The sequence below is a fragment of the Denticeps clupeoides genome, chromosome 14, assembly GCF_900700375.1.
Source record: "Denticeps clupeoides chromosome 14, fDenClu1.1, whole genome shotgun sequence".
NCBI classification, from domain to species: Eukaryota; Metazoa; Chordata; class Actinopteri; order Clupeiformes; family Denticipitidae; genus Denticeps; species Denticeps clupeoides.
This window is the reverse complement of record NC_041720.1, coordinates 12,903,644-12,928,161: the sequence shown is the minus strand read 5'-3', so window position 1 is coordinate 12,928,161 and position 24,518 is coordinate 12,903,644. Positions and strand designations below refer to the sequence as shown.

Genomic DNA, 24,518 nt, shown 5'->3' with positions numbered 1-24,518 from the left:
GTAATTGACATTTTAAATGGAATCAGGTTTAATCGGGAAGTCAGTCTGACATAAATGTCTGAACCAATTTCACTTCCATCATGACCTTTGCTCGGACTTAAAAAAACATCATTCATCATTTCTAAATAATAAAAAAATCCCCCTGCCAAACATTGATCAAATATTGATTTACGTGAACCTTTTATTGGAGAATATCCTAATGCTCTCTGAGCAGCAATACAGTATTGAGTACATTCTAATACCTGTGGTATGCTGCGGTACTTAACATCATGACAATGTTCAAGGTTACAAGCAGTGTGGTTTCCTCATTGTAATATCCTCACATGCTGTGTCTGCTTGGCTTCAGTATTAAAAGTGGATGATAGTCAATAAAATAAAAGGGCATACACTAGGGCCAGTCTTAATGGTGATATTTGGAGAGCCAAATATTTTCGAAGGAGGAACCCATGAGAAGTTTTAGGACCGCTGTTCGAAACTCAATACCAGTAGATGGCGAAAAATACAATATTGTGTAATACACCCGAGAGGGAATATTAGCAGTGGATAGTGGCACTTGTGTGCTCAGCTGCAGCTCTCAGACTTTGATCTTGTGACCGCCACTGTCAATATCTCATAAATTAGAACCCCCTCCGGTTTATTATTGCACAATTTTGCTGTTCTGACATGAACTGTGTAGGACTGGATTGCTTGCAGAGTTTGTTTGACAGTACCCTTGCATAATGGCTCTTTAAGTCAGGTGATAATAAGTAAAGTACTAAGCTGAACATGGAGGACTGTCAATATGCTTCTAATGCCCTGAAGTGCAATTCCGAGCTTACTTTGAATGGAACAAATTGGGTTGCTCAGACATCCTTCTAGCTGAAGTTGCTTGCCTTGGTGCGCTAGCGAGGTGTCCTATTTATAACACACAGATGCAAACATGGGCCGTGGCATCTGGGCCAATTTACGGATGCAGTAAGGGTTTCCCAGGATTCTCCCTGCAGTGCTGAGTAATGTCTTTCGGGGCTTGAATATGAATGAAGCAATAAGAGTAAACCGGCATCTCTGCGGAAATGAGAGCGTTCCCTAATCCTTAACCAAAACACATAGAATCTAAAAGACATTTTGATGACAATGTGTGAGAGTGTTTATGGGCATGATTCTGTAAAAATGAACTGTATAATAAAGTTTTTGTTTTTTCTCTGTTATGGCTAGTGCAACTGATTATATCATTATTTTATGTCTTTACTTTTCAATAGTTTTTTATAATGTTCATATTTAAATTATGTGTGCGGTATATTAAATATTGCTGTATCTGCATTTACTGTACCATTTACAATCTCCAGTTGTTTTCAACCTTCCCAAATTCCCTCCGCTGGCTTCTTGTAGCACCCTCCTGCCTCAGCTCTCCCATCACTCTTCACTCTGCACCTCAATCTGCGCCGCTCCTCCAGCACTGCTCCACTGGTACCACCATCTCCCAAGGTATTCATCCAGACTCTTCTCTGTCTTGGCTCGAGTGTTTAAAGGTTTTAGGGAATAGACTAAAAAGGGCTCTTATGTGTAAAAAGAAAATTAGGTTGGGTTGTGAGTTTATGATGAAACTAAACTTGATTAAACTTGATTAACCTAATGGTATTTACAGATCGGTCCTATTGAACCAAACAAGGGATTTCGATGATGGATATTATAAAGCACTTATGTAAGTCGCTCTGGATAAGAGTAAATGTACATTCAGACCCCTTGTACTTTTCCAGATTTTGCCGTTGTTCCAAGTTAAACCCCTGTCTCCATGAAGTCTTGCGAATGCGTCCTGTGTTCCTTCGTGCCATGTCTATAGGTGTTGCCTTGTGACACTGAAAATACAGCTAATCTGCGAAGCCTTCAGAGGATTGTTAAAGCATCATGAGGACCATGAGACACACCAGAGAGGTCAGGGATGAGGTTGTGGATGGAGCATAAATGCAGGGCAATTCCTGGAAGTAAACAGTTCATAGGCTGCAAAAGACCTGGAACCGATGTAAAGGTTTACATAAGCTAAACTTCAATACAATACTCAATAATGGCTGAATGCATATTAATGTAACACTTTTTGGATTTTGATTTGTAAAGAAATTGTACAAATGTTTCGTGCTGTACTTTTTTTAATGGAAAAGACAGAAAATCATATTTTTTACAAAAATAAAGTATAAAGTGAAGTGATTGTCACACAGTGCACACGGTGCACACAGTGAAATTTGTCCTCTGCATTTAACCCTTTACCATGAGTGAGCAGTGAGCAACCATGACAGGCGCCCGGGGAGCAGTGTGTGGGGACGGTGCTTTGCTCAGTGGCACCTCAGTGGCACCTTGGCAGATTGGGATTCGAACCGACAACCTTCTGATTATGGAGCCACTTCCTTGACCCCTAGGCCACCACTACCCCGCTAGGCCCACACCGCACCAAAGTCATAGTTTTTACTCTTATACATTCTCCTACAAGTCAAGAAGTGCAGCGCAAGATCCTGGTGACTTTTTTTTTTTATTTATTCATCTTGCAAGCAAATTACAAGAAACTTTTCAATGGCATTTAGTTATTGCCAATGGAAATTGTTTGCCTTTGCTGTTATATGCTTTAAATGCTGATACTTTGCTGATATGTTACTATGTAAACTATGTTAATATGTAAAGAAACTGGGATCGATACCACTTTTCAGCTATAAACAAAATAGTTGAATTTGATGATTATGCTCAATTTATATAAATCAAACAGTTGATAATATCCAATAAAATATTTAGTGGTAACCATAATCTGTGTCGTGTGTGACTTTTTTTTTTTTGCTTCTTGTTTAGCCTTCCCTCAGCAGGAACGCTGCCTGCCTCCGCGTGCCTGAGTCTGTAATGACGCCGTATTTCAGCAAAAAGGAGAAGGCCAGCATTCCACCATTTCACTTACCGCTTTACAATTCAGCCTGCTCTGTTAACAGCCGGAGATGCTCACGCTGAGAGCTGAACTGAGCCCCTTACTTACTGTCAACACACTGGGGTGTGGATTAAACCAAATACATCACGTCCCCCTGAGGAAGGGGAGTGGAGGAATGTTTCCATGTGAACAGTTGTCCTTTTCAGGTTGTTGGATTATCAGGTTGTTGGATTATCAAAAATGTTGGATTATTAATCAACATTAATTTATATATTGATACACAATATTTATGTTTAGCATAGGTAGACTCCCTTCATTGATAAGAGTAAGATTTTAGGTTTATGGTTGTTTGTTGATGTTGTCATTAGCTGTATTACTATTAGTGATTACTGTAGCGTCTTCTCATCACCAACGACATAATTAGTGACTTCTCATCACCAACGACAGTAACCCACAGTTATACCTGGTGTTGTACCAGTACCAGTACCAGTGACGAGTACCAGTCAAAGGTGGAAATTCCATCCTTCTTCAAGGAGCCTGAATTGGAACAGAGCATTGAGGAAGGGGGGTCCCAGATAATTGATATCACCGCAATCGACACAGCCCTCCAAGCATTGTCTCGGCAACCTATCCAGACCAACTTTCCTGTTGCCTGATCCTGGACTGCACCCGACACAGCTCTTTGCCTCACCACAGTGATCGGTTACACCCTAGCTCTCGGCCTTGCCCTTGTCCTGTTTAACAGAGTAAATTTGGTGCAAAGGTCCATGAACAGGTGCACGGCTGCATTTCCAAGGACCTTCAAGAAAACCACCGTAGGAGAGTACCCCAGGCGGAGGCAGAACTGAACTTGACCAAGAGGAACACCCAGGTTGAAGACCCAAAGGCTTGCTGATCCACCTACTATCTGACTTACAGGATCCATCTGTCATCCCGCCTTCATGATCCAATGTGTCTGATAAGGTTTCTAGTCAGCCACAAGGGGGGATTTGTAGCTTCTGCCTAGGATCACAGATGACCCTTCACCTCCAAAGACCCTTTTAGCCTTTGACATTTACATATAAATTACAAACTTGGACCCTCAGTCTACAATTATATTGAGGCGTGATTGCCCACTGTTTTCCCCACTATCACAAGGACGCTAAACAGATTGGGTCTCCAACCATTACATCAAGCTTCAAAGCATTCTAAAGAGACGTAGGAGACCTCCTGCCCAGCCCCCACCCTTGCAATACACATCACGCACACACCCAAAGACTTTTTCTGTATTTTGTGCTAGGAATATGCGACTAGAAGTGGATCCCGTATATGCATGCATTGTGTTAACGTTCCCTTTGCATTAGTTAAACTCTAATTGCCTATATTCGAGAGTATAAGTGTATCTCTGCTTTCCTATCTCCTAATTGTCCCTTTGTTGGTATCAAAAGGAACTTCTCTTTATTACTGAAACAGTGATGCATACTATGTGATAACAAAATGCATCATACAATTTCTACAATGTTTTGAAATGAACTGCAGTTCTCTCTGGACCAGCAATAAACATTCCAATGGGCCATAAACCAAGACAAAGGAAGTTTGTCCCGCCAAAAATTCACACTGGTGACTGGTCATTCCACCCAAATGGGTGTACCAGGGAACCATCAAAAGTGCTTCTCCCAGGCCCCGCCTGGCTCAGAAAATTCTTTTCCTTCTTGAGATACTTCTTTCAACACTTTGTTAAACTCATCTCTTGAGTTTAACCTTCGGCAAGTTTTTGCCTTCACGTAACTTCAAGGAATACCTCCAGCTCACGCCTAAAGGTCGAGGATCTTGACCCTACCGCATTAGGACTCTTTTGCAGAAGCAAAGACCAATGCAAGCTTGAACCCTTTTTAAGGTGAACCTGGATTCTTTGACGATTCTCATTAGGCTGTGGTTAATTGATGTGAAATACTGCCATTCTCTTTTCCTTACTTTCCTTTATCCTGTATGTATATGTTTGTTTAATTGTTGTATGTTAGCTATAACCTCGTTTATTAAATTCTTTACATTCACAATTGTTTGTTTCTGTGTGCTGCTCACAATCTGGAGTCACTGAACGTTGATCCTTTAAGCTACATGCTAAATTACTGCTAGCACTGCAGAGTGGGAAAGCTACCCTACCTGGCCAGGGGGGTTAATCGTTCCCAGAATTGATAAATAATTATATTATCTGCTCGGTGGACGGACAGATCAAGTAATTGTAACATTAATTCTGCTACAGTTTATCCTAAAAGCTAATATACATTTTTTTATTAATTATAACCAGTTATAATTAATTATAAATATTTCCCTTTGAGCGAATTTGTGACTCCTAGTAGATTGTGATTAGACAACCAATAGCAATTAAGTATTTTTTACCAGGAACAACTAAATCATACTATTTTTTAAGACTTAATAAATAATCATGAGTTTGATGTTCAGCTTTGTGCATAGCCATAAAGAAAAACGTTTGGGTATGTAAAGTGCATGTATTGTTAACACCATGCCTATATACTGTGCCTCTGAACCAGTCCCAGATGATTCTGCTGAAAGAAATCAGCAAGTTTAAATGAATATAAATTAGAAAATATATCAGAAATGTATTTAGTAATCCCCCCTGTTTTTCTCTGCTTTTCCCTATTGCATCAAACCAAACATCCAAATGCAGCTATCACAAGTCCAAGCACTCACTGCCTGCAGACAGGCCAGATGGGGCGGAATAAGAGATTTAGAAAATCTACAGGTCAGCTTATTTAATATGAGAGCAGGAACTGTATACAGAGCTCAGCGGTGTTCTCACTAGCCGAGCAAAAACAGGAGGCAAGCTGTCACCATAACTTTCAGAATACCATGTGATGAAATTTCTAATTGTGGGGACTCAGGTCCATGCTGCATGCATTCAGTTCCCACATGTATACATTATGCTAATGGGCCTGTGTGCCATTTTCATCTCCCAGTGTAAGAAGTGTCTGCAGAAATGAGTTGAATATGCTCATCCTGTGGTTATCCCTTCCCATTTACACTTGGATTTGCAAGTCATGTTCTACATTCTGTTAGGCTATAATGCAAATGCTCAGGTAAAAGCTTTGGAGCACAGGCTGCAGTGTGAGCACCAACATAAGTCATTCAAAATTACTTAATTTCCGTAGTGTGATTTTTGAGCCAGATGTAAATTACGCTGTTGACCTTGGTCAAACACTTATTGTTATATACAGATAGTATATAACAGAGTATATAAATCAGATAAATATACAACTATTTATGTAAGGGCATTTATGTAAAATCATTGCAATTAGTTTATAAATAACGTGTTACAAAATTAATATAGCAGAATCTCATTTACGTCCTGTGTGGGTCTGACCTATAAAATGGATGCAAAATTGCCAGAGACAATTTTAAGACCAATGTGGATGACACGTGTGTTGCATTTACTGTCATGATCCTGTCCGGAAGGGGTTACGTTTCACGTTAGTCATGTGTAATGTTTCCTAATCGTTTTCATCTGTGTTTAATTGTATAAAGCTTCCGTGTTCGTGTCTGTTCACTGTCGGGTCTTTGTCATGTTCCATGTTCAGCAGTTACCAGATGTCTCCCCTGTCCTGTTCATCACCGATTAAACCCTGGTTTCTTGAAATCATTCAAATGTGTCTTTCTTCTTCGTCAAGTCTTCTCATCATCTCACTTCACCTGCCTTGCCATGCCAAATGGCCATGACATTTACATTATTTACATTATTTTCAAATGGAGACCACATGGAGGCCACATGTTCCATGATGTGCATGCATCTTGACACATCCTTTTTCCAATAACAATGCATCATCTAAATCAGTTCTTAAGCAAAAGATTTTTTAGTAATTGCAATGAGTAATTGCAATGAGTTTTACTTATATTTTGTTTACCTTCAGCAAGATGGTGTATTTTGACCAGAGCATCTCCATGTCCACTCATCTGTAATTAACTCCCACACTTTAAATATGCATTATAGAATACTTTATTCTCAATAATGAATTCAGATTAATTGCAAAATGTGTGATTAATAAGTGTGATTAATATTTTAATAAGTAAAATATTTTCATTTGATTCATAAATGGCGAGAAAGTACCATAGGGATAGTGGTGGGGCAGAAGTATCCTAGATCATAAGATAACAGACCCGTAATCGGTAGGTTGCCGGTTAAAATCCCGAACCCCCAAGGTGCCACTGAAGTCTCCTTTCATGGCTGCCCACTGCTCACCAAGGTGATGGTTAAAAACACATTTTGTTCTGTCACCATGTGCTGTGCTGCAGTGTTTCACAATGACAATCACTTCACTTTCACTTTAGTCATTGTGTGTGTGTGTGTGTGTGTGTGTGTGTGTGTGTGTGTGTGTGTGTGTGTGTGTGTGTGTTTCAGAAAATCAGAAGACTGATAGCTGGTGGCAGAGTATTATGCATGAAGACAGGGAATGAATGAATGAATGGATGGATGGATGGATGTTAGGTCATTTTCTTTTCCTATCAGAGAATTAGAGTCATAAGGCTGTCACACAACACAGCTATTACCATAATTTCTGGGACAACTACAGCAAAGAGGACACTTGCTTCTTACTTTCAGTGTGGAGAGCGATGTCGGGCATGAGTGCTGCATGACCTGCCAATGTCAGCATGCTCACAGAAACCTCCATTAAGAAGCTGCGCTGAGTAGTGGGTCTCTGCAAATGGGTGCAATTTAACACAGAACTCAAGTCCACCGCCGATCTAATCTGCTGTTATTACAATGTGTAAATAATGTCCCTTCCTCTGCTCCCTTTCAGCCCATTAGAATCCACTTCGTCTCCGGACTGTTCAGGAACATCTGTCAATTTAAAGGCAATAGATACAACGCACTCAGACAAGGAGCGCAATGGCAGAAATATTGGATTTTTTTTTCATTCCATGTCTTCAGTGCATTAGGAAAAGGCCTGTGGTGAGGCTGATCAAGATGCAAAAAAAATCTGAGTCAGTGGCCTTGAAATCCTTGAGTCACTTATATCTGTGAAGGTTCTCAGTTATACAGGTTATCTCAAAAAATGTTATCTCAATGGCAACTGGACTTGTTATGGATCCTTGACAACGTTTCGCCCCTCCATTGCAGAGGGCTTTCTCAAGTCTGAGTCACTTGAGTCACTTACTTGGCTGTTTCATCCAAGTGGGATAATAACAGAGAAATAATGCCTGTGGATCATCCTTAGCTCGTGTTTTGATTTGCAAAGATGACTCCTTGTATTGATCACAAGGCTTGAAGGATCACTGCATTACCTTCTGTTTCGTATTGTTACACACTGTTACCTCTAAAATTGCTTCAAAAAGTACACTTAATTATCTAAAATCACTCCATTACGACTTTTCTCTTTATTCGATCAGACTTTAACAAAGATTGTGAACTGGTTCACTTGACCGAGAGTGAAAATCCCTTATAATATTAAAGGAACTGGTGAAATTTATTTGAAAAGCATTTTATTATCATTTTTTCTCATCACAACTGAAAGATTTTCTTTATTGTTTTACCTAAACTCATTCATTTCTCACACAAAGTGCAGCTTAATTCATTAACCGTCTCTTCTCTGATTGCAATAATTTAGTAGGCATATGCTCCTGATACAGTTCCAACATGATTTGAATGAGCTATGCTACTCACAAAGTGCATCTAAATAGTCTACATGATTAAGGTCATTTGTAATGGAACCAAGCTAAGATATGGTATTTCATGACTATTCAAATAAAAATAAATTCAATATAAAATATTTTTGTAATATTTGTATTTAACTGTACTATATATGTGCACCCATACACACACAAACACACACCTATAACAAAGACTCAGGCCAACAAATCCTGTACATGAGTAACTTCCACAGTTACTTTATGAAATCAGAATGCATATAATCTTTCCCATGAACCAGAATTCAAATATTAAAGATGGTGTGTTGCATTGCCATCTGATTACTAATGACGCCTTCGGAATAATTCTGCTGAATTATTCATGTTTCACTAATGGGGAAGAAAATGAATTTGCCATGTATCAGTACATGCACAGCATTGCTATTATCTTCAATGAATCATTTACAAAGGAGTAACAAGGAACGAATGCAAAATGATCACATATGGAGTGAGAGGAAAAAGCCACGAACACAGGGGTTACAGACTCACAGTGTACAGTGTGGACCTTAGTCCCGCTCACTCTACATAACCGCATAAGCCTTAGTCCTCACCAAGGGCGTGGCACCAGCCAACCACAGGGGACACAAACACCCACACACCATTCCCACCTCACCTAGGGTACAAGCTTTTGGACAGGGGGAAAGGGCAAGGGGAAACCGGAGAACCTAAAGGAAACCTGCGCCAACATGGAAGCAGCATGAACTACACAGACACAAACACACACAAGTTTTTTGTTATGGGACAGTTTAAATAAAAAGGGCCACATATTTAAAAAAAAGTTCATTATTTTGTGCCACAGTGATCATCTCTGACATTTATGAATTAATGAACAACAGCAGAATGTCAGGGAGTCTATTTCTAGGTTCACCCTGTAGAGCTAACTCTATTGCATAACCTTACACGTGTCTTCCTCCCCCACGCTCTATCTGTCTTGTCTTCTTTTACACACCCCCATGTGTCCCTGTGTCACATTGAAATGCGATTGTCAATGACATTCAAGCTTGGAGATATTAATTAGCCTTTGCCAACCTATTTCTGTACCACTTGTTTCATTTTTCTTCGTTCTCTTAAGACATTAAAGTCAGGCAGGCCACATTTTCATTACAAGCCTCACCTACCTGTCTGAAGTTAACTGAATGTGACCAGAGATTTCTGAAAACAATTGTAAAAATGGACACACACCGAAGAGTTGTATGAAATACCACACTGAACTGCTCCAACCTTCAAACGCTGCAGACCGTTGCGGCTCAGGTCCAGGAGACTGCGGCGTTGGGGACTGTTCCATGGTGGCTTGTGCACATAGGACAGTGCGTCTGTGCGGAGAGCACATGCCAGACGTTGATGGGCTGTGACAGAAGCAGATAAGAGCTCCTCCAGAATCCTCACACCAGTTACAGCGATGCGGAAATGTTATCACCAGGTCGCCGTGGGGCATGTAGTCTTCTGTCAATGCACAAAAACCGCCTCACCTTCGAGTCAAAGCCCAGGATTTGACTCGTGGTAAAGACCAAAACTGACATAAAAGTTTTTTATTATTCCTTTGAGAGAAGTTGACACGTCATTTTGATTTTCTGTCTTTGTCTGCCTTTTTTTTGTCAAATCGCTCCACCATGCAAGGTGGTCGGAGGATTAACGTCGTGATGTGCGTAGGAAGAAGTAAGCGGCAGTGGATGATGCGGGGAGTGCAGAGGGCAAACTGATGCGGTAAGGTGTGGTAAACACTTCTCCCGTTTCCTTCGTCTGCTGCATGGAAAACTCATTATCGATCTTCAATTGGACATATTATGCTGTATCAAGTTCAGCCTCATTTAGGCTTTCCAACCATTTTATCTGGCCGAGCGTGCATGTAGTATGCCAGACATGCATGGCCCATCAGGGAACGTTATAACTGATTCATGCTTTTCCATTCCCTGCTCCGCCATTGAAACCTCTTTTTTGTCTTCACCCACAGTGAATCAATAAGAACCTCCCAGAGTCCCTCAGGCCAACCTGCATCATGCCCAATTATGCTCATCGCTCTGACCCCTGCAAGAGGTATCCAAATATGGCAATTTTGCATCTTGCAAATGGTTCTTTGATTCTCTAGTGTCTAGGTCTGGGTCTCTAGGTCTGATGCCGCAGGCCTGAAATCAATATGAACAACTTTTGTCTCTCCACCTTCTGCAAAGGATTGAAATGATAGGCAGTTCCTAAAGCAGAACCGGAGAGTCGAAACACAGTAGAAGCAAAAAAACTCAGAAACTCAACCAGTTTTATCCTAATTTACACTATTGTTCAAAAGTTAAGGATCATTTAGAAATGTCATTCTTTTCTGATAAGAAACAATTGTTGGATTCATTAAAATAACATCAAATTGGTCAAATCTCACAGTAGTTGTCACGTCCATGACAAGGCGGGTGCACGGAGAGGAGGACGAAGAGTGACGAGGAATGAAGGACGCTATTACCTGACATCACGAAACAGGGGTTTAATGGTGAATCACAGGACAGGGGAGACATCCGAGACGTTGACACTGGTGAACATGCAACATATGCTGTGTGGCAACAATGGCCGGCCGAGTGTGTGCAATTCTGTGTTTTTGCATCCGAGTGAAAGAGCGAGGAGCCAAGGAAAGATAAGGAGTATCTGCCACTTCCATCATAAGCTGCAGGAGATCTGCATTTCAAATGTGCGAGGGGTGAGCGACCATTCAGTTCACTGATTATTGAGCCAAGGTCGGAAAGGGTGGGGGGGGTTATTCACTCACGATTCACCGTCACGTCAGGGCAAAGTAAAGCCCTGCGTACATCAGACATTTTGTATTCAATGTTATATCCATAGCAGTGGGTGCAGGGAAGAGCATGACACATTTTACATACAGTACGTTATACTGTTAATCAAGGAATCAATGCAAACTTTACAAACGCAGGCGCTTCAGAAAACTGAATACCGTCCCGTTGTCACGTGCCTCCACCAATGACTTCAGCTGCCACATTTAAAGAGCTTAAGCGATTGAGTGGAGAAACATGCTGTGTTCTGTTCAGAGGCAACTGAAAGCAAAAAAAAAACATTTGAGAGTAGCTCACAAGTTACTACCCTGATTTCTGACTAGCAAATTGATAATCGGTTCTTCCTAAGTGACCGTTTCTTGAGTTCTTGAGAATGGAACATATGGCTGGAGCGGATAAACATCGTCATAGCCGGCTAACCCAGAACCAGATAATTCAGTCGGAAGGCCATCCCAGGACACCCAGCTCACAAACATCATACACTCACACCTATAGCCAATTTGGAGTCACCATCCCACCTAATGTGCATGCCTTTGGGCCAAATCTGGAAGAAACTCACACACAAGGTCAATGTGGTCTTTCAACTCCATTATTCTACAGTTCTCAAAAAAAATAAGGGCAACAGTTAAACAACACAATGTAACTCCAAGTCAATCACACTTCTATGAAATCAAGCTGTCCACTTAGGAAGCAACACTGATTGACAATCAATTTCACATGCTGTTGTGCAAATGGATTAAACAAATTATATATTAAACATTATATATTATTATATATTGAACAATCAGCAAGACATCCCCAATAAAGGGGTATGCTGGCGGTGCTTTCACTCTAGTGTTAGCATGAGACATAGTCCACAAATCACTCAAGTGGCTCAGGTAGTGCAGCTCATCCAGGTCATCGTATTGTCCAGAGCATGGAGGCCCTACCAGGAGACAGGCCAGTACATCAGGAGATGTGGAGGAGGCCGTAGGAGGGCAACAACCAGGCAGCAGGACTGCTACTTCCGCCTTTGTCCAAGGAGGAACCCTGCAAAATGACCTCCAGCAGGCCACAAATGTGCATGTGCCAGCTGTATCTGTCAGAAACAGACACCACGAGGGTAGTATGAGGGTTTGACATCCACAGGTGGGGGTTGTGGTACACTGCAGCACAGCATACGGTGACACCACGAACCCTGTGCAGCACGTTTGGCATTTGCCAGAGCACATGCGACAGACATCACAGAGTCTGGAGACGCCATGGAGAACATTCTGCTGCCTGAAACATCCTCCAGCATGACCAGACTGGCAGTGGGTCAGTAATGGTGTGGGGTGGAATTTCTTTGAGCCCTCGCCAGAGGTAGCCTGACTGCCATTAGGTACCAAGATGAGATCCTCAGACACCATGCAAGATGATGCTAGACCTCATGTGGCTGGAGTGTGTCAGCAGTTTCTACAAGACGAAGGCATTGATGCTGTGGACTGGCCCGCCTGTTCCCCAGACCTGAATCCAATTGAGAACATCTAGAACATCATGTCTCGCTCCATCCACCAACACCACGCTGCACCACAGACTGTCCAGGAGTTGGCGGATGCTTTAGTCTAGGTCTGGGAGGAGATCCCTCAGGAGACCATACGCCACCTCATCAGGATCATGTCCAGGCATTGTAGGGAGGTCATACAGACATGTGGAGGCCACACCCACTACTGAGCCTCATTTGGACTTGGACATCAAAGTTGGATCAGCCTGTAATCTGTTTTCCACTTTAATTTTGACTTTGACTCCAAATCCAGACCTCCATGGGTTGATGAATTTGATTTCCATCGATAATTCTTGTTTGATTTTGTTGTCAGCACATGAAACTATGTAAAGAACTTTATGTATTTTATGAGAACATTTAGGATGTCTTATTTGTGAAAGTGAAATGATTGTGATACACTGCAGCACAGCATACGGTGACACCGCGAAACGTGTCCTCTGCTTTTAACCATCACCCTTGGTGAGCAGTGGGCAGCCATGACAGGCGCCCGGGGAGCAGCGTGTGGGGACGGGGCTTTGCTCGGTGGCACCTTGGCCGATCGGCAACCTTCTGATTACGGGGCCACTTCCCTTAACTGCTAGGCCACCACTGTCCCTGTGTTTTTGTGTTTCCTTTTTTTTTTTTTTAAATGTATGTTTCTGTACACGTACGTTTTGTCTACTTATCATCCTTTATATAGATCCTGGTTCCCTTTTGTTCTTGTCTGTCACTAATTTTTTCTGTTTGTTTGGACGTAGACCCATTTGGTAATAAAGATGTTTCCTTTTCAACCTCGTGCAGTGTGACAATACGATTACATTTGAACATGTAATTATTTATTGGTGTGCTTTCAGTTGCTAGAAATGTTTGGCTTAATAAAACCCTGCAGTCTGCGCTGTCTCTGTATTTTGTCGTTTTCGTTTTTTCAAAATGTGCTTGTTTCTACCTGAGGAACATCGCCCATGAGTTATGTCAAGCATATATTTAGAGTGATGTTCACAGGAATGAGACACTTTCCTGCTGTCACTGTGTGTGGCACTTCAATTTATCCTTCTATTAAAGTGCCATGGGAGGTGTCTGTTTGTTTTAGCGAAGCCACATGTTCGTTTTTTTTTTCCCCAGATGAGATACTTACCTGTGTCAGACGCTGCAACATTCTGTTGCAAAAAAATCTGCATCTTAGGGGCCGCAGGTTCAATTCTGGCCAAACACGTTGCCAAAGGCATGTTCATTAGGAGGCAACTCTGAGTTGTAGAAGTTTTGTAGAATCTAGTGCAAGACACATATTTAGTATTTGTCGTATTAGGGGACAGTGAAGTATGTTTGATGAATCTGTTGTTTCAGAGTCGCCTCTTTTTACCTTCAAGGTGGCTTTGGTCACTATCGACATCTTCAAAAGCCGCTTCATGAGACGCTCATTAACAGAAGGTGTTCAGCGTAAACCATCAGGACTGCTGAAAAACCACCCCTGTTGGCTAACTTAAGGTGGACAAGCCAAGAGTGTGAAATGCTGCCATCACAGCAAAGGCTCCCTGCTCCCACATGGAGCAAAATGTTACATTTTGTTTAATTATTACATAACCCCACATGCATAGTCCTGTGCCTTCCGTTTTGTTCTATAATGTTAAAAAACACAAGACCCATAAATGAGGAGCCATGTCTACAAATCAGTAGCGTTTTATTGAAACAGGGCATTTATACAGGGTGGGAAAGGAGTTTTGGTGCTCGATGCCTGTGGTATTTTGTAGGTATAATGTGTCGTCTTTAATTGGCGGGAAAAAAAACTTGAGGGAGGTTTGACTCTACAAGATTTTTCACATATCACTGGTAATCACTATAAATTATGGAGCTGTGAGGAATGCCGCCTGAGGTTAATTGTGAGAGGTCTGCTGTGACACCGTACCTTTGTATCTTGTTAAATGTCACTCCTTGATCTTTCCCACTTCTGCTGGCCACAAGCATCTGCCAAAAAGGTTATGCTGTGCAGACAAGGAAAAGAGCACCTCAGTGTACTGCAGCATCTTCTCTTTTTTCGTCCTCTACGTTACACTCACACTAGATTTATTAATTTGGCAGACATTTGCAAAAAAAATTCCTCTAAGCATGGAGATACTGGGATCTTGGACTTGCAGAGAGTGTCACCATTACACCTTAACAACCCCCTAAAACCTTATGCATAGGCAGTATAGAGAGGTCGTCTTTGTTATTCACTAAATACATTTTAAAAATGCAGTGGAAACCAAAAAATATATATGTCTGAACCTGCCTGCAGGGTCCAGACGTGTCACACACATTTCACGCGATTATGCTGTAATTCTGCTAAATACAGAAGATAAATGATCCAAGTGAAGACTGTGTTTAGAGAGAAAACAAGTGGACTAAGTACCAATGTGGTACCACATTTCTTTGCATTTATGCAAGGTTCAGAATCCACAAATTTGTGAAAATACAACATACAACATTTTAATTTATGACATTTAGCAGAGACCAGTAGTTACAGGGACAGTCCCGATGGAGCAATTCAGGGTTAAGTGTCTTGATCAGAGACACACCATCAGTAAGTGGTTTTTGCTTCTGCGATTGGTGTGTTACCCACTAGGCTACTACCACCCAAAACAGAAGATGCAAGAGCCAAAACAGAGAATCGTTTAAAAGTGAAGTGCTAGACTGTTTGAAGTGCATCGAAGCAGAGCTGGCAAAGTGAACCAACGGGCGCCGTGATCTTTTTCTCAAAGAAACTGATTGAGTTGTCTGTGCAGATGATGGAAAAGGAAAAGTGCAGTGCTTATACATCTTCCAGTCGAGTTGGTCACTCTCTCCGGTGACCCATATTGCTGCTACTGAAGTGCATGACAGAGTCAGGCCCATGAAACAATCACACATTGCAGCTACTGCGACGGAAAAGAAGGCAAAGTAGTAGACGTGGCTGTGCCTGGGATGTTTATAGGGGATGAGATGTGATCAAACTGCTCCCCAAACTGCTTTAGAAATCCCACAGCACCCAGTGTGCATGCAGGCTGCATTTAAAAAAAAACTTTCTCATAATCCAATTTTTTCCCATGCAAAGATGTGTTACAACTCTTACTTTGGCACAGTTAAGTGCAAAGGTGAGACTATTTCTCCGAAGCACACAGGCAATCAATTTGCCAGTGTCTTTATAAGATTGGTGTGTTAACTTGCTAAAGAAATAAAAATGTAACTTGTAACCAACTACTGCCCTCATCAGGTCAATTTGTGTCATTACAGACTACACTGCAAACCCGGTGTGATTGGTAAGGACAGAACTGATCCCACCAATCATACCTGACGCACAATTAAAAAACGAGCACTTCTGGATTGTCAGAAGTACTGTAACAGTAGAAGGGGTGTGTTGCACCTACAATTTATTATGTGAGGTGAGAAAAATCCAACACGTCTGAGTTGACCATGTCAAAACGGCCTGGATCACCTTCAGTTGACAGCATTTCATGTGACAGTTTTTAAAAACCTTTGGTGTTGCAGAACGAAGACAGAAAGTCCATAGGAACACACATGGATTTAAAGTTGAACTTCATGATTATGACCATGGGGCTATTTGACAACTCAAACGTTGAACTTAGGATACAGATCTGTCTCCTTTTTAAAAGTAATTTTCAAAATTAAAATAATAATAAGATATTATAATAATAAGCTAATATATTTCAATGGCTGGCTGTACAGCTTCCTGCACGGAACTCGTCTGCCACCTAGAGTCAAGCCACAAACATTTCCTGAATAATGTTATTTCAGGTAAAAACCAGCTAATCTTCCTGTACAATACACGAAACTCAGCCAATGTGTTTGGTGTAAACATCTATCATTAGAAATTATTGAAATTAAAATTTAGACATACACCTTACAGCAAATTTTCCGTAAAACAACTGTTAAGACAATTGCCTTTAAGGGACAATGTGCATATATACAAGACAGATCGTAATCAGTATAGAGGATTTCTGGTTATACAATCCAGAGAGAAAAATAAAATTCTGTAAATCAGGAACACCTGAAAAAAAACATGCCTTTTAATTTCCCCACTTATTTTTTTAACATGGTACATGTTTGAAACCACATTTGACTTTGTGGTCGTTAATAAGCCTTAATGTATATTTACAAACAAAACAACAATTGCATCTTATACCGTATTTTATGTTAATAATTCAGAACCACATTCCACATCTTAAAAAATTCTGAATATGCTTTCCGGGTGTAGGCTTGAGGTTTCCACTTCAACTGCCTAAAGCAGGCATACAGTACAGGCCAAAAGTTTGGACACACCTGATCATTCAACGCGTTTTCTTTATTTTCATGACCATTTACGTTGGTAGATTCTCACTGAAGGCATCAAAACTATGAATGAATACATGTGGAGTTCCGTACTTAACAAAAAAAGGTGAAATAACTGAAAACATGTTTTATATTCTAGTTTCTACAAAATAGCCGCCCTTTTCTCTGATTACTGCATTGAAAACTCTTGGCATTCTCTCGATGAGCTTCAAGAGGTCGTCACCTGAAATGGTTCTCCAACAGTCTTGAAGGAGTTCCCAGAGGTGTTTAGCACTTGTTGGACCCTTTGCCTTCACTCTGCGGTCCAGCTCACCCCAAACCATCTCAATTGGGTTCAGGTCCGGTGACTGTGGAGGTCGGGTCTCCACTTTTTGTTAAGTACATAACTCCACATGTGTTCATTCATAGTTTTGATGCCTTCAGTGAGAATCTTGCTTACAGGCATCAAATTGGACAAACTGCAGGGTTCTTACATATTTAAAATAATAAATTAATTACTCTTTAAAAATTGACTATTTTCATGGCCATTCGTTCTCTAAACTTATGTCAACCCTGAAAAGATTGAAACGCACGACAGTGTTGGTTCCTCCAAGTTGGTGTGGCTCCAGCCAGAGAAAAACGGGTCCCGGCAGGTTCGGGCGTAGATCAGCTGTAATTTACGTGCCTTTTAAAAGGAATCATGTAGCTGCGGAGGTCCTGTTATATGGAAGCAATAGTACGCTGCACCAAGTGACTTGGTTCAATGCAAAGCCGGAGGCGATATTATGGTCGTAGAATAATGTTTCTCGCTCAGTCCTACAGGAACTATGTACTTCACGTTACACGTTCAAGTTGTATTCCAAAATTCCATACATTTTCCAGGATTCTTATAACCGTAGGAACCCTGAAACTGCATAATAGTTTTGGGAAGGGCGTCAGGACCAAACTTCACTGCCGTGTGGTGGAAAAAGAAATTTGCAAATTAATAAAAAATACATACATTTTAACAATAAAGTGGAACAGGACAAAATGTTGCACAATAACGAAATTCATTTATTGAACAGCTAAGATTGGTCTTGACAAATTGGTTTTTAAACTGCTGGATGACTCTTCATTGATCCAGTGCATGTTAGTCCAGCTAGAATGTGGGGGAGGAAAAAAAATGTTTTAAACGAGTTGCACACTAATAAATAATACAAACACGAAAAATAAAAAATAAATTAAAACAACAACTTACCTTAACAAAGCCGATATCCTTTGCGTACTGCCTGAAGCACTGGCGGCACATGTTGAGCCCGTACTTGCGGATCAGACCGTGTCTGTTCGAGCATACCCGGCTGCAAGACATTAAAAAAATAATTAAAACAAATAATTATTATTAATAAATAAAGTTGAATATTTTATACTTTCGCGTTATACTACGCCACGAGGACACTGGCAGGCAGGTTTTTAATAAGCGAACGCTGGGAAGCAGTTTCCAAATTCACGTCAACAACACCGGGAGCCGCGAAACGCGAGGCGGATGGAAGCGACACCAAAGCCGGCCGCCATGTTAGGCAGCGCGCAACCGTCCATGCGGTCCAGGCTGACCGGGGGAGACCACGGCGGCGCAGCCTGGGCCGGGACGGGCGGAGGCGCGGAGGGGGATAAAAAAAAAAAAACACCAGACGCGACCAGAAGAATTACCAGGATCGGGAGCCCTGTCCGAACTTTCTGGGGTGACTCCAGTAGAGCTGCTGATGGCCCATCTTGTCGCTTTCGCTCGAAGTGTCGAAAAGGAAGGAGGCGCGGCGCGCATGCGCGAATAAGCGCTTCTTTCCCCGCCGAGTCTGGGTCGCGGTCGTGGCAAGACTGCATACTGCCCCCCAGTGGATGGAGTCAAGAGTCGACATTCAGCAGAGGCTTAATGTAAGTACAGCAGTATACACAGTATACCGTGTATTGGAGTACTTTTTCGCACAGATCCCCCCCATAGTGCGGTCGTATAAGAAAGAAATACAATAATTGTACATTACACATGAAACAAAAACTTCTGTATCTGTACAGGCTAAAAACAAATATGCAGTGGAACAGTATTTTTACTGTTTCACAGTATTTTTAAAACTTGCCTAGCAATATCCTGAAAAAAAGTATGCTTACAGTATGTGATGGCAATGATGGAGTTCATATGCTGTTTTTGAGGTTGAAGTTGAACAACGTTTCTCCGGAACCTGGTGCTACGTGTAACATTTGAACAATTTACATAGTGACATAAAGTGCACGTGTGCGACACAGACACACTGGGCCACATGAAGCGCAAACAGGGGACACGGGCAGTGCAAGAGTAAGATTAGTTCACATTTTAAAATGTGTACAAATGCCATTAATGGAATTCATGGAATGGTATGTATTATTGTTATTATTAATTGCAGTGGTGGTGGCAGTAGTAAAAGTTGTTGATTTTTATTAGCTGATTATTAGCATTGTTTTGACCCTGCAGTATCTTTAAAACCGGACTAGATGGCGCCACCGGACCATGAAGACGTTGGTGCGTCACACGATGGGGTCACTTCTGCAGGCGCAAAACTAGCAAAATAAAAATCTTCAGGAAGCGTCTGTTCCTGAACACACACACATAGTAGCCTAGTGGGTAACACACTCGCCTGTGAGCCAGAAGACGCTGGTTCAAACCCCACTTACTACCATTGTGTCCCTGAGCAAGACACTTAACCCTGAGTGTCTCCGCAAAGTTGAAACTTTGACGTACAGAACCATGATACGTGACTAAATTACACTTCACACCCCTGAAAGCATTTATATTGCGCGCAAATGATACCAGAACATCGTAAAATTGTTTCTATAGTGGCCAGATCCCCCGCTCGCCGCGATGGGCAGTGAAGAACGGCCATGCATATTTCACGATGCTGTAAATATTTAACAACAGCGGGGCACTTTGTATAGTAATTAGTTTGCTGATGCCTCGGCCCCTTCTGCTTTCCACATCAGACTGCAGTACGGTGGTTTACATGCAGAAGACGTTTTTTTTTATTTTATATTTAAAAAAAAAAAAACATGCACCATCTGGAAACGACACAATAAAAAAAGGCAAAATAAAACACGCGAAGTTATTCCGTTCGTTTAGCGGGAAGTGGAAGACGCTGAATCTGACGTCACGCCCCGCCCCGCCCCCTCCCGCCGCGCCGCAGTGCATCATGGGAACGGGCTTCGGCAGCGGTTCCAGAGACCAGCGCTGCTGCCCCCAGCTCCCTGCCCGCGGAGAGAGCGGCTGGAACGCGGCGAGCGGAGTGGCGATGCGGCCGTCGCGTCGGGCCGCCCGCGCTGGAGACCGAAGGTGGCTTTGTGTCGTCGTTGTTTCTCTCGTGCCGTCTGGTTGTCTTTCTTTCTTTCTTTACGGCTGATTGCGACACGTTTACCGTCGTGTTGTTTTTTTTTTTTTTTTTTTTTTTTACCGTCGGCCGTCACCGTAATAAATAAGCAGCGCGCCGCGTCGCCAGATGTGCTGTGCTAGCGACGCCGTGTAGCCACAGCAGAGCCGCTACGCGCTGCCCACCGTGGGGCTGCCGCCTTCTCCGCGTTATCGGCGTGTTTCATTTTTCACCGGCCAGCTAGCTGGCTAACGTGGCGATTTAAACGCTCCGCTTGTGATGTTGGTTGAAGCCCGCCGGTTCCCACGTTTCACGGTGTCTGGTGGACAACGGGACGCTCGTCGCTCGTCCAGCTTCATTAAGCCCGCGACAGTAGATGTAATTAGTTGCGCAGGACCCGCCTGTCTTCAGGACAGGACCTCCGCTTTGACCATTCGACCACGGATATTTCAACAGTTACTTCGTAGGTGTATCTGTGTATTTCAGTGCATCTCGCCACTTGCTTTCAAGTTACCATCAATGAAGTGATCAGTTCCGGTTCACTAGGACCCCCGACTATGAATAAAATCTTTTTATTCACTATGTTGTAGTTTCTTTACATAAGTAAGACAATAAGAAGGTTACAAGTTAATCTAAATATTCTCTAAAGAGGAAGGTGTTGAAAATACTCAGTGACTGAGCTGTTTTGACCTCGAGGGGAAGTTCATTCCACCACCGAGGGGCCAAGACGGAGAAGAGTCTAGATGAGTGTCTTCAGAGATGGAGGGACCAGGCGAGCAGTACTGGAGGCTCGGAGTATACGAGGTGCAGTGCGAGGTGTAATAAGGGCTGTGAGGTAGGGTGGTGCTACTCCATGTTTGGCTTTGTAGGTACATAGAGGTAGACCAGCTAGAAGGGAGACAACAGAACGCTAATCCGCTCCTGCACTTTCGAACAACTTCGACTCACACGTGGAACATTTGCACTACTATACTACTCGTTATATATATATATCAGCTGTCCATATACGTGTGTGTGTTTTGTCTGTCATTTCTATGCACTTGTAGAAAGTGACTTGTTGAGCTATGCATCTGTTTTTGTAGAGGGTGGGAGTAAATCTCTGTGTGTGTCCCCAGGTAACTGATGAACCCCTTGACCACTGCCTTACAGCAGCATGCCTTACGATGAAGTGCAGAGAAACCCTGTTTACACTCCAGATGTAAAGCAACAACGAGGAATTCATCTTTAAAAAGAAAAGACGACTTATTTTGCGCTGCAGCAAGAGCCATTCGGTCGCTCGGTTTGTATATTTCTGTATCCCCCCCCACCCTCTCTGCGCACAACTTGTTCCCGATTGGAGGGGTGACTGCCTATCATGAGATTCCGAATTTACAAGAGGAAAGTAGTCATACTGACGCTGGTGGTCATCATCTGTGGATTTGCCTTCTGGAGCAATGGAGGTAGACAGAAGAAGGAGGCGGAGCCTATGAGGCGCAGCAGCAGTAGCAGCAGCAGCAGCAGCCTCCAGGCCCAGACCACCATCCCCGTGAGCCGAAAACCCGCCAATGAGACGCCCCCCGAGAAAGCTGCCAAGCCGGAGGTGGACAACGCCACCTTGGTCTACAGAGGCATCGTGTTCCAGCTTAACTTCGACCAGGTTGTACGGAACGAGGAGAAGTTCAAGGCCGTTCGGCAGAAGGACGACCTGGTGGTGGTGGTCCAGGTGCACAACAGGCCCGAGTACCTCCGGCTGCTGGTGGAGAGCTTGAGGAAAGTCCGGGGCATCGAGAGCGTACTGCTGATATTCAGCCACGACTACTGGTCGCCCGAGATCAACCAAGCGGTGGCCTCCGTCGACTTCTGCTCGGTGCTCCAGATCTTCTTCCCCTTCAGCATCCAGCTGTACCCTCAAGAGTTTCCGGGAAACGACCCCAAAGACTGTCCCCGGGACGTCCCCAAGAGCGATGCCTTAAAACTGGGCTGCATCAACGCGGAGTACCCAGACTCCTTCGGCCACTATAGGGAGGCCAAGTTTTCCCAGACCAAGCACCATTGGTGGTGGAAGTTGCATTTTGTGTGGGACAGAGTCCGGGCCATGAAGGACCACAAAGGGCTGGTTTTACTGGTAGAAGAGGACCACTACCTGGCTCCCGATTTCTACCACGTCCTCAAAATGATGGCCTCCCTCAAGAGGGAACAGTGTCCGGACTGTAACATCCTGTCCCTGGGCAGCTACGGGCACATTGGCTACACCAGCAAGGCCAACAGGGTTGAGGTGAAGGCCTGGAGGTCCACCGAGCACAACATGGGCATGGCCTTCAGCCGGGAGACGTACGAGCAGCTCATCCGCTGCACCGACGCCTTCTGCGCCTACGACGACTACAACTGGGACTGGTCCCTGCAGCACCTCACGGTTTCCTGCCTGCCCACCTTCTGGAAGGTCATGGTGTGCGAGGCGCCCCGCGTCTTCCATGCCGGGGATTGTGGGATGCATCACAAAAAGGCCGCCTGCATGCCCTCCAATCAGAAGACAAAGATCGAGAACATTATGCAGAGCAGCGGGAAACAACTGTTCCCCAAAAACCTCCTCATCACCAAGAGACTGCCAGCCTCCGGCGCCGGCGGGGTGGCGCCGCACGTCAAGAACGGTGGCTGGGGTGACGTTAGGGACCACGAACTCTGCAAAAGCTACCTTCGTTTACAGTGACCTTATTATTATTATTAATATTCTACTTTTTGCATCCTCTGCAACAAGAGCCTTTTAAAAACCAACTTTATGGACTTTCTTCATATTGCCTGTTTTTTCCCCTCAAACCATTCCAAAATAAAAAGGTGTGCGGGTTTGGGTTTCTTAGTCATGCGTTTATTTTGATATTTGATAATCTCGATGACTTGCCTCTGAAACGTTTTAAGATCGTTCTGTTATAAGGCAGCATGAATGTCTACTGTCTGTCCTTATAAAATCCTTAATCTCTGCACTTCTTGAAAAAAATAAAATGTTGTTTTTAAAAAGGAAAAAAAAAAAAACCTCAAATGTACGTAGTCTTGCGTTTGTATGAGGCGCCGGGAACTGAGGTCGGTTGAGTGGAGATGAATGTGGGCGCCCGCCATGATGAGCCTTCACTGCGCTTTAATATAAATGGATTCCACTGGAGCTGGGTCACTCGTTCAGGCGAATTGTACCGTGCCTCTTGGGAAATGAGCATATTTTTACATTTAAAATTAACTTCTCCCTCTCTTTCTGAATCTCGTGCGTTTCCTGTGATTGTGCGGGCCGAGCGGGTTGAACCATTTACGGCATTTGTGAGACGCCCTTATCCAGAGCGACTTACAATCAGTAGTTACAGGGACGGTCCCCCCCCTGGAGACACTCAGGGTTAAGTGTCTTGCTCAGGGACACGATGGTAGTAAGTGGGGTTTGAACCCGGGTCTTCTGGTTCACGGGCGAGTGTGTTACCCGTTAGGCTACTACCACCCGGATGATGATGATAGAATCACCTTGTTCCCATTGGCACCAACCTTTATTTTAGCCCCCAGTGACTGATTACTTGGCACGTTGGGTGAGCGGGGGAGATTAGTCTATAGCTGCCTGTGCCCGTTGGCTCTCCGTTTGATTAAAAACCCAAGGATCCTTGTCAGCCCGACCGATCCCGGTGTCGGACTTGAGGGAATTAGCGCGTTTAAATCTCCTTCTCCTTTGGACCTTGGGTTTTCTGATTGACTCTTCGCGCCTGACAATTATTGATGTTTGTAGACAGACTGCTCTACTGCTGAACAGCAATGGGGGGGTCCAGTACGGACGCACTCTGGATCCAACCGTCAATTCCGAGGCAGATATAGGCTCTTAAGCCTGTTGAGCCCTTGCACAGTAGCCAAGTTTGCAGTTTAATCTATTTATACTGTAACATCACCAGAATTGCGAAATAAGAATGAGCGCTCTGAAATGTGAGGGAAGGTTATGAAATTCTGGCAAAATAAAGAGGAACATTGTTGTAGAAAAGTCACAGGGAGAGGCAAGGATGGATGGCAACTGTCCCCTCCCACGGGAAGAGGACCTGAACCTG

The 24,518-nt window shown here is 43.2% G+C and overlaps 2 protein-coding genes across 3 annotated transcripts; one reads left to right on the top strand and one right to left on the bottom strand.

The window, feature by feature from the left end:
- Positions 1 to 18,142: 18,142 nt before the first annotated feature.
- rps29 (ribosomal protein S29) lies at positions 18,143 to 18,918 on the bottom strand. Its single transcript, XM_028953335.1, has 3 exons — positions 18,797 to 18,918; positions 18,348 to 18,447; positions 18,143 to 18,248 (listed from the first exon to the last, which is right to left on the bottom strand). Exons 1-3 carry the CDS (start codon positions 18,856 to 18,858, stop codon positions 18,240 to 18,242), a joined length of 171 nt encoding a protein of 56 aa, XP_028809168.1. The 5' UTR covers positions 18,859 to 18,918; the 3' UTR covers positions 18,143 to 18,239.
- A 1,378-nt stretch (positions 18,919 to 20,296) lies between these two features.
- Positions 20,297 to 23,488, top strand: mgat2 (alpha-1,6-mannosyl-glycoprotein 2-beta-N-acetylglucosaminyltransferase). 2 transcript variants are annotated; one of them, XM_028953185.1, is made up of 2 exons: positions 20,297 to 20,441; positions 21,591 to 23,488. In XM_028953185.1, exon 2 carries the CDS (start codon positions 21,830 to 21,832, stop codon positions 23,159 to 23,161), a length of 1,332 nt encoding a protein of 443 aa, XP_028809018.1. In that variant the 5' UTR covers positions 20,297 to 20,441; positions 21,591 to 21,829; the 3' UTR covers positions 23,162 to 23,488. The 2 variants fall into 2 exon arrangements, with proteins under 2 accessions (XP_028809018.1, XP_028809019.1); XM_028953186.1 differs by lacking the exon at positions 20,297 to 20,441 and adding an exon at positions 21,249 to 21,310.
- Positions 23,489 to 24,518: the final 1,030 nt, after the last annotated feature.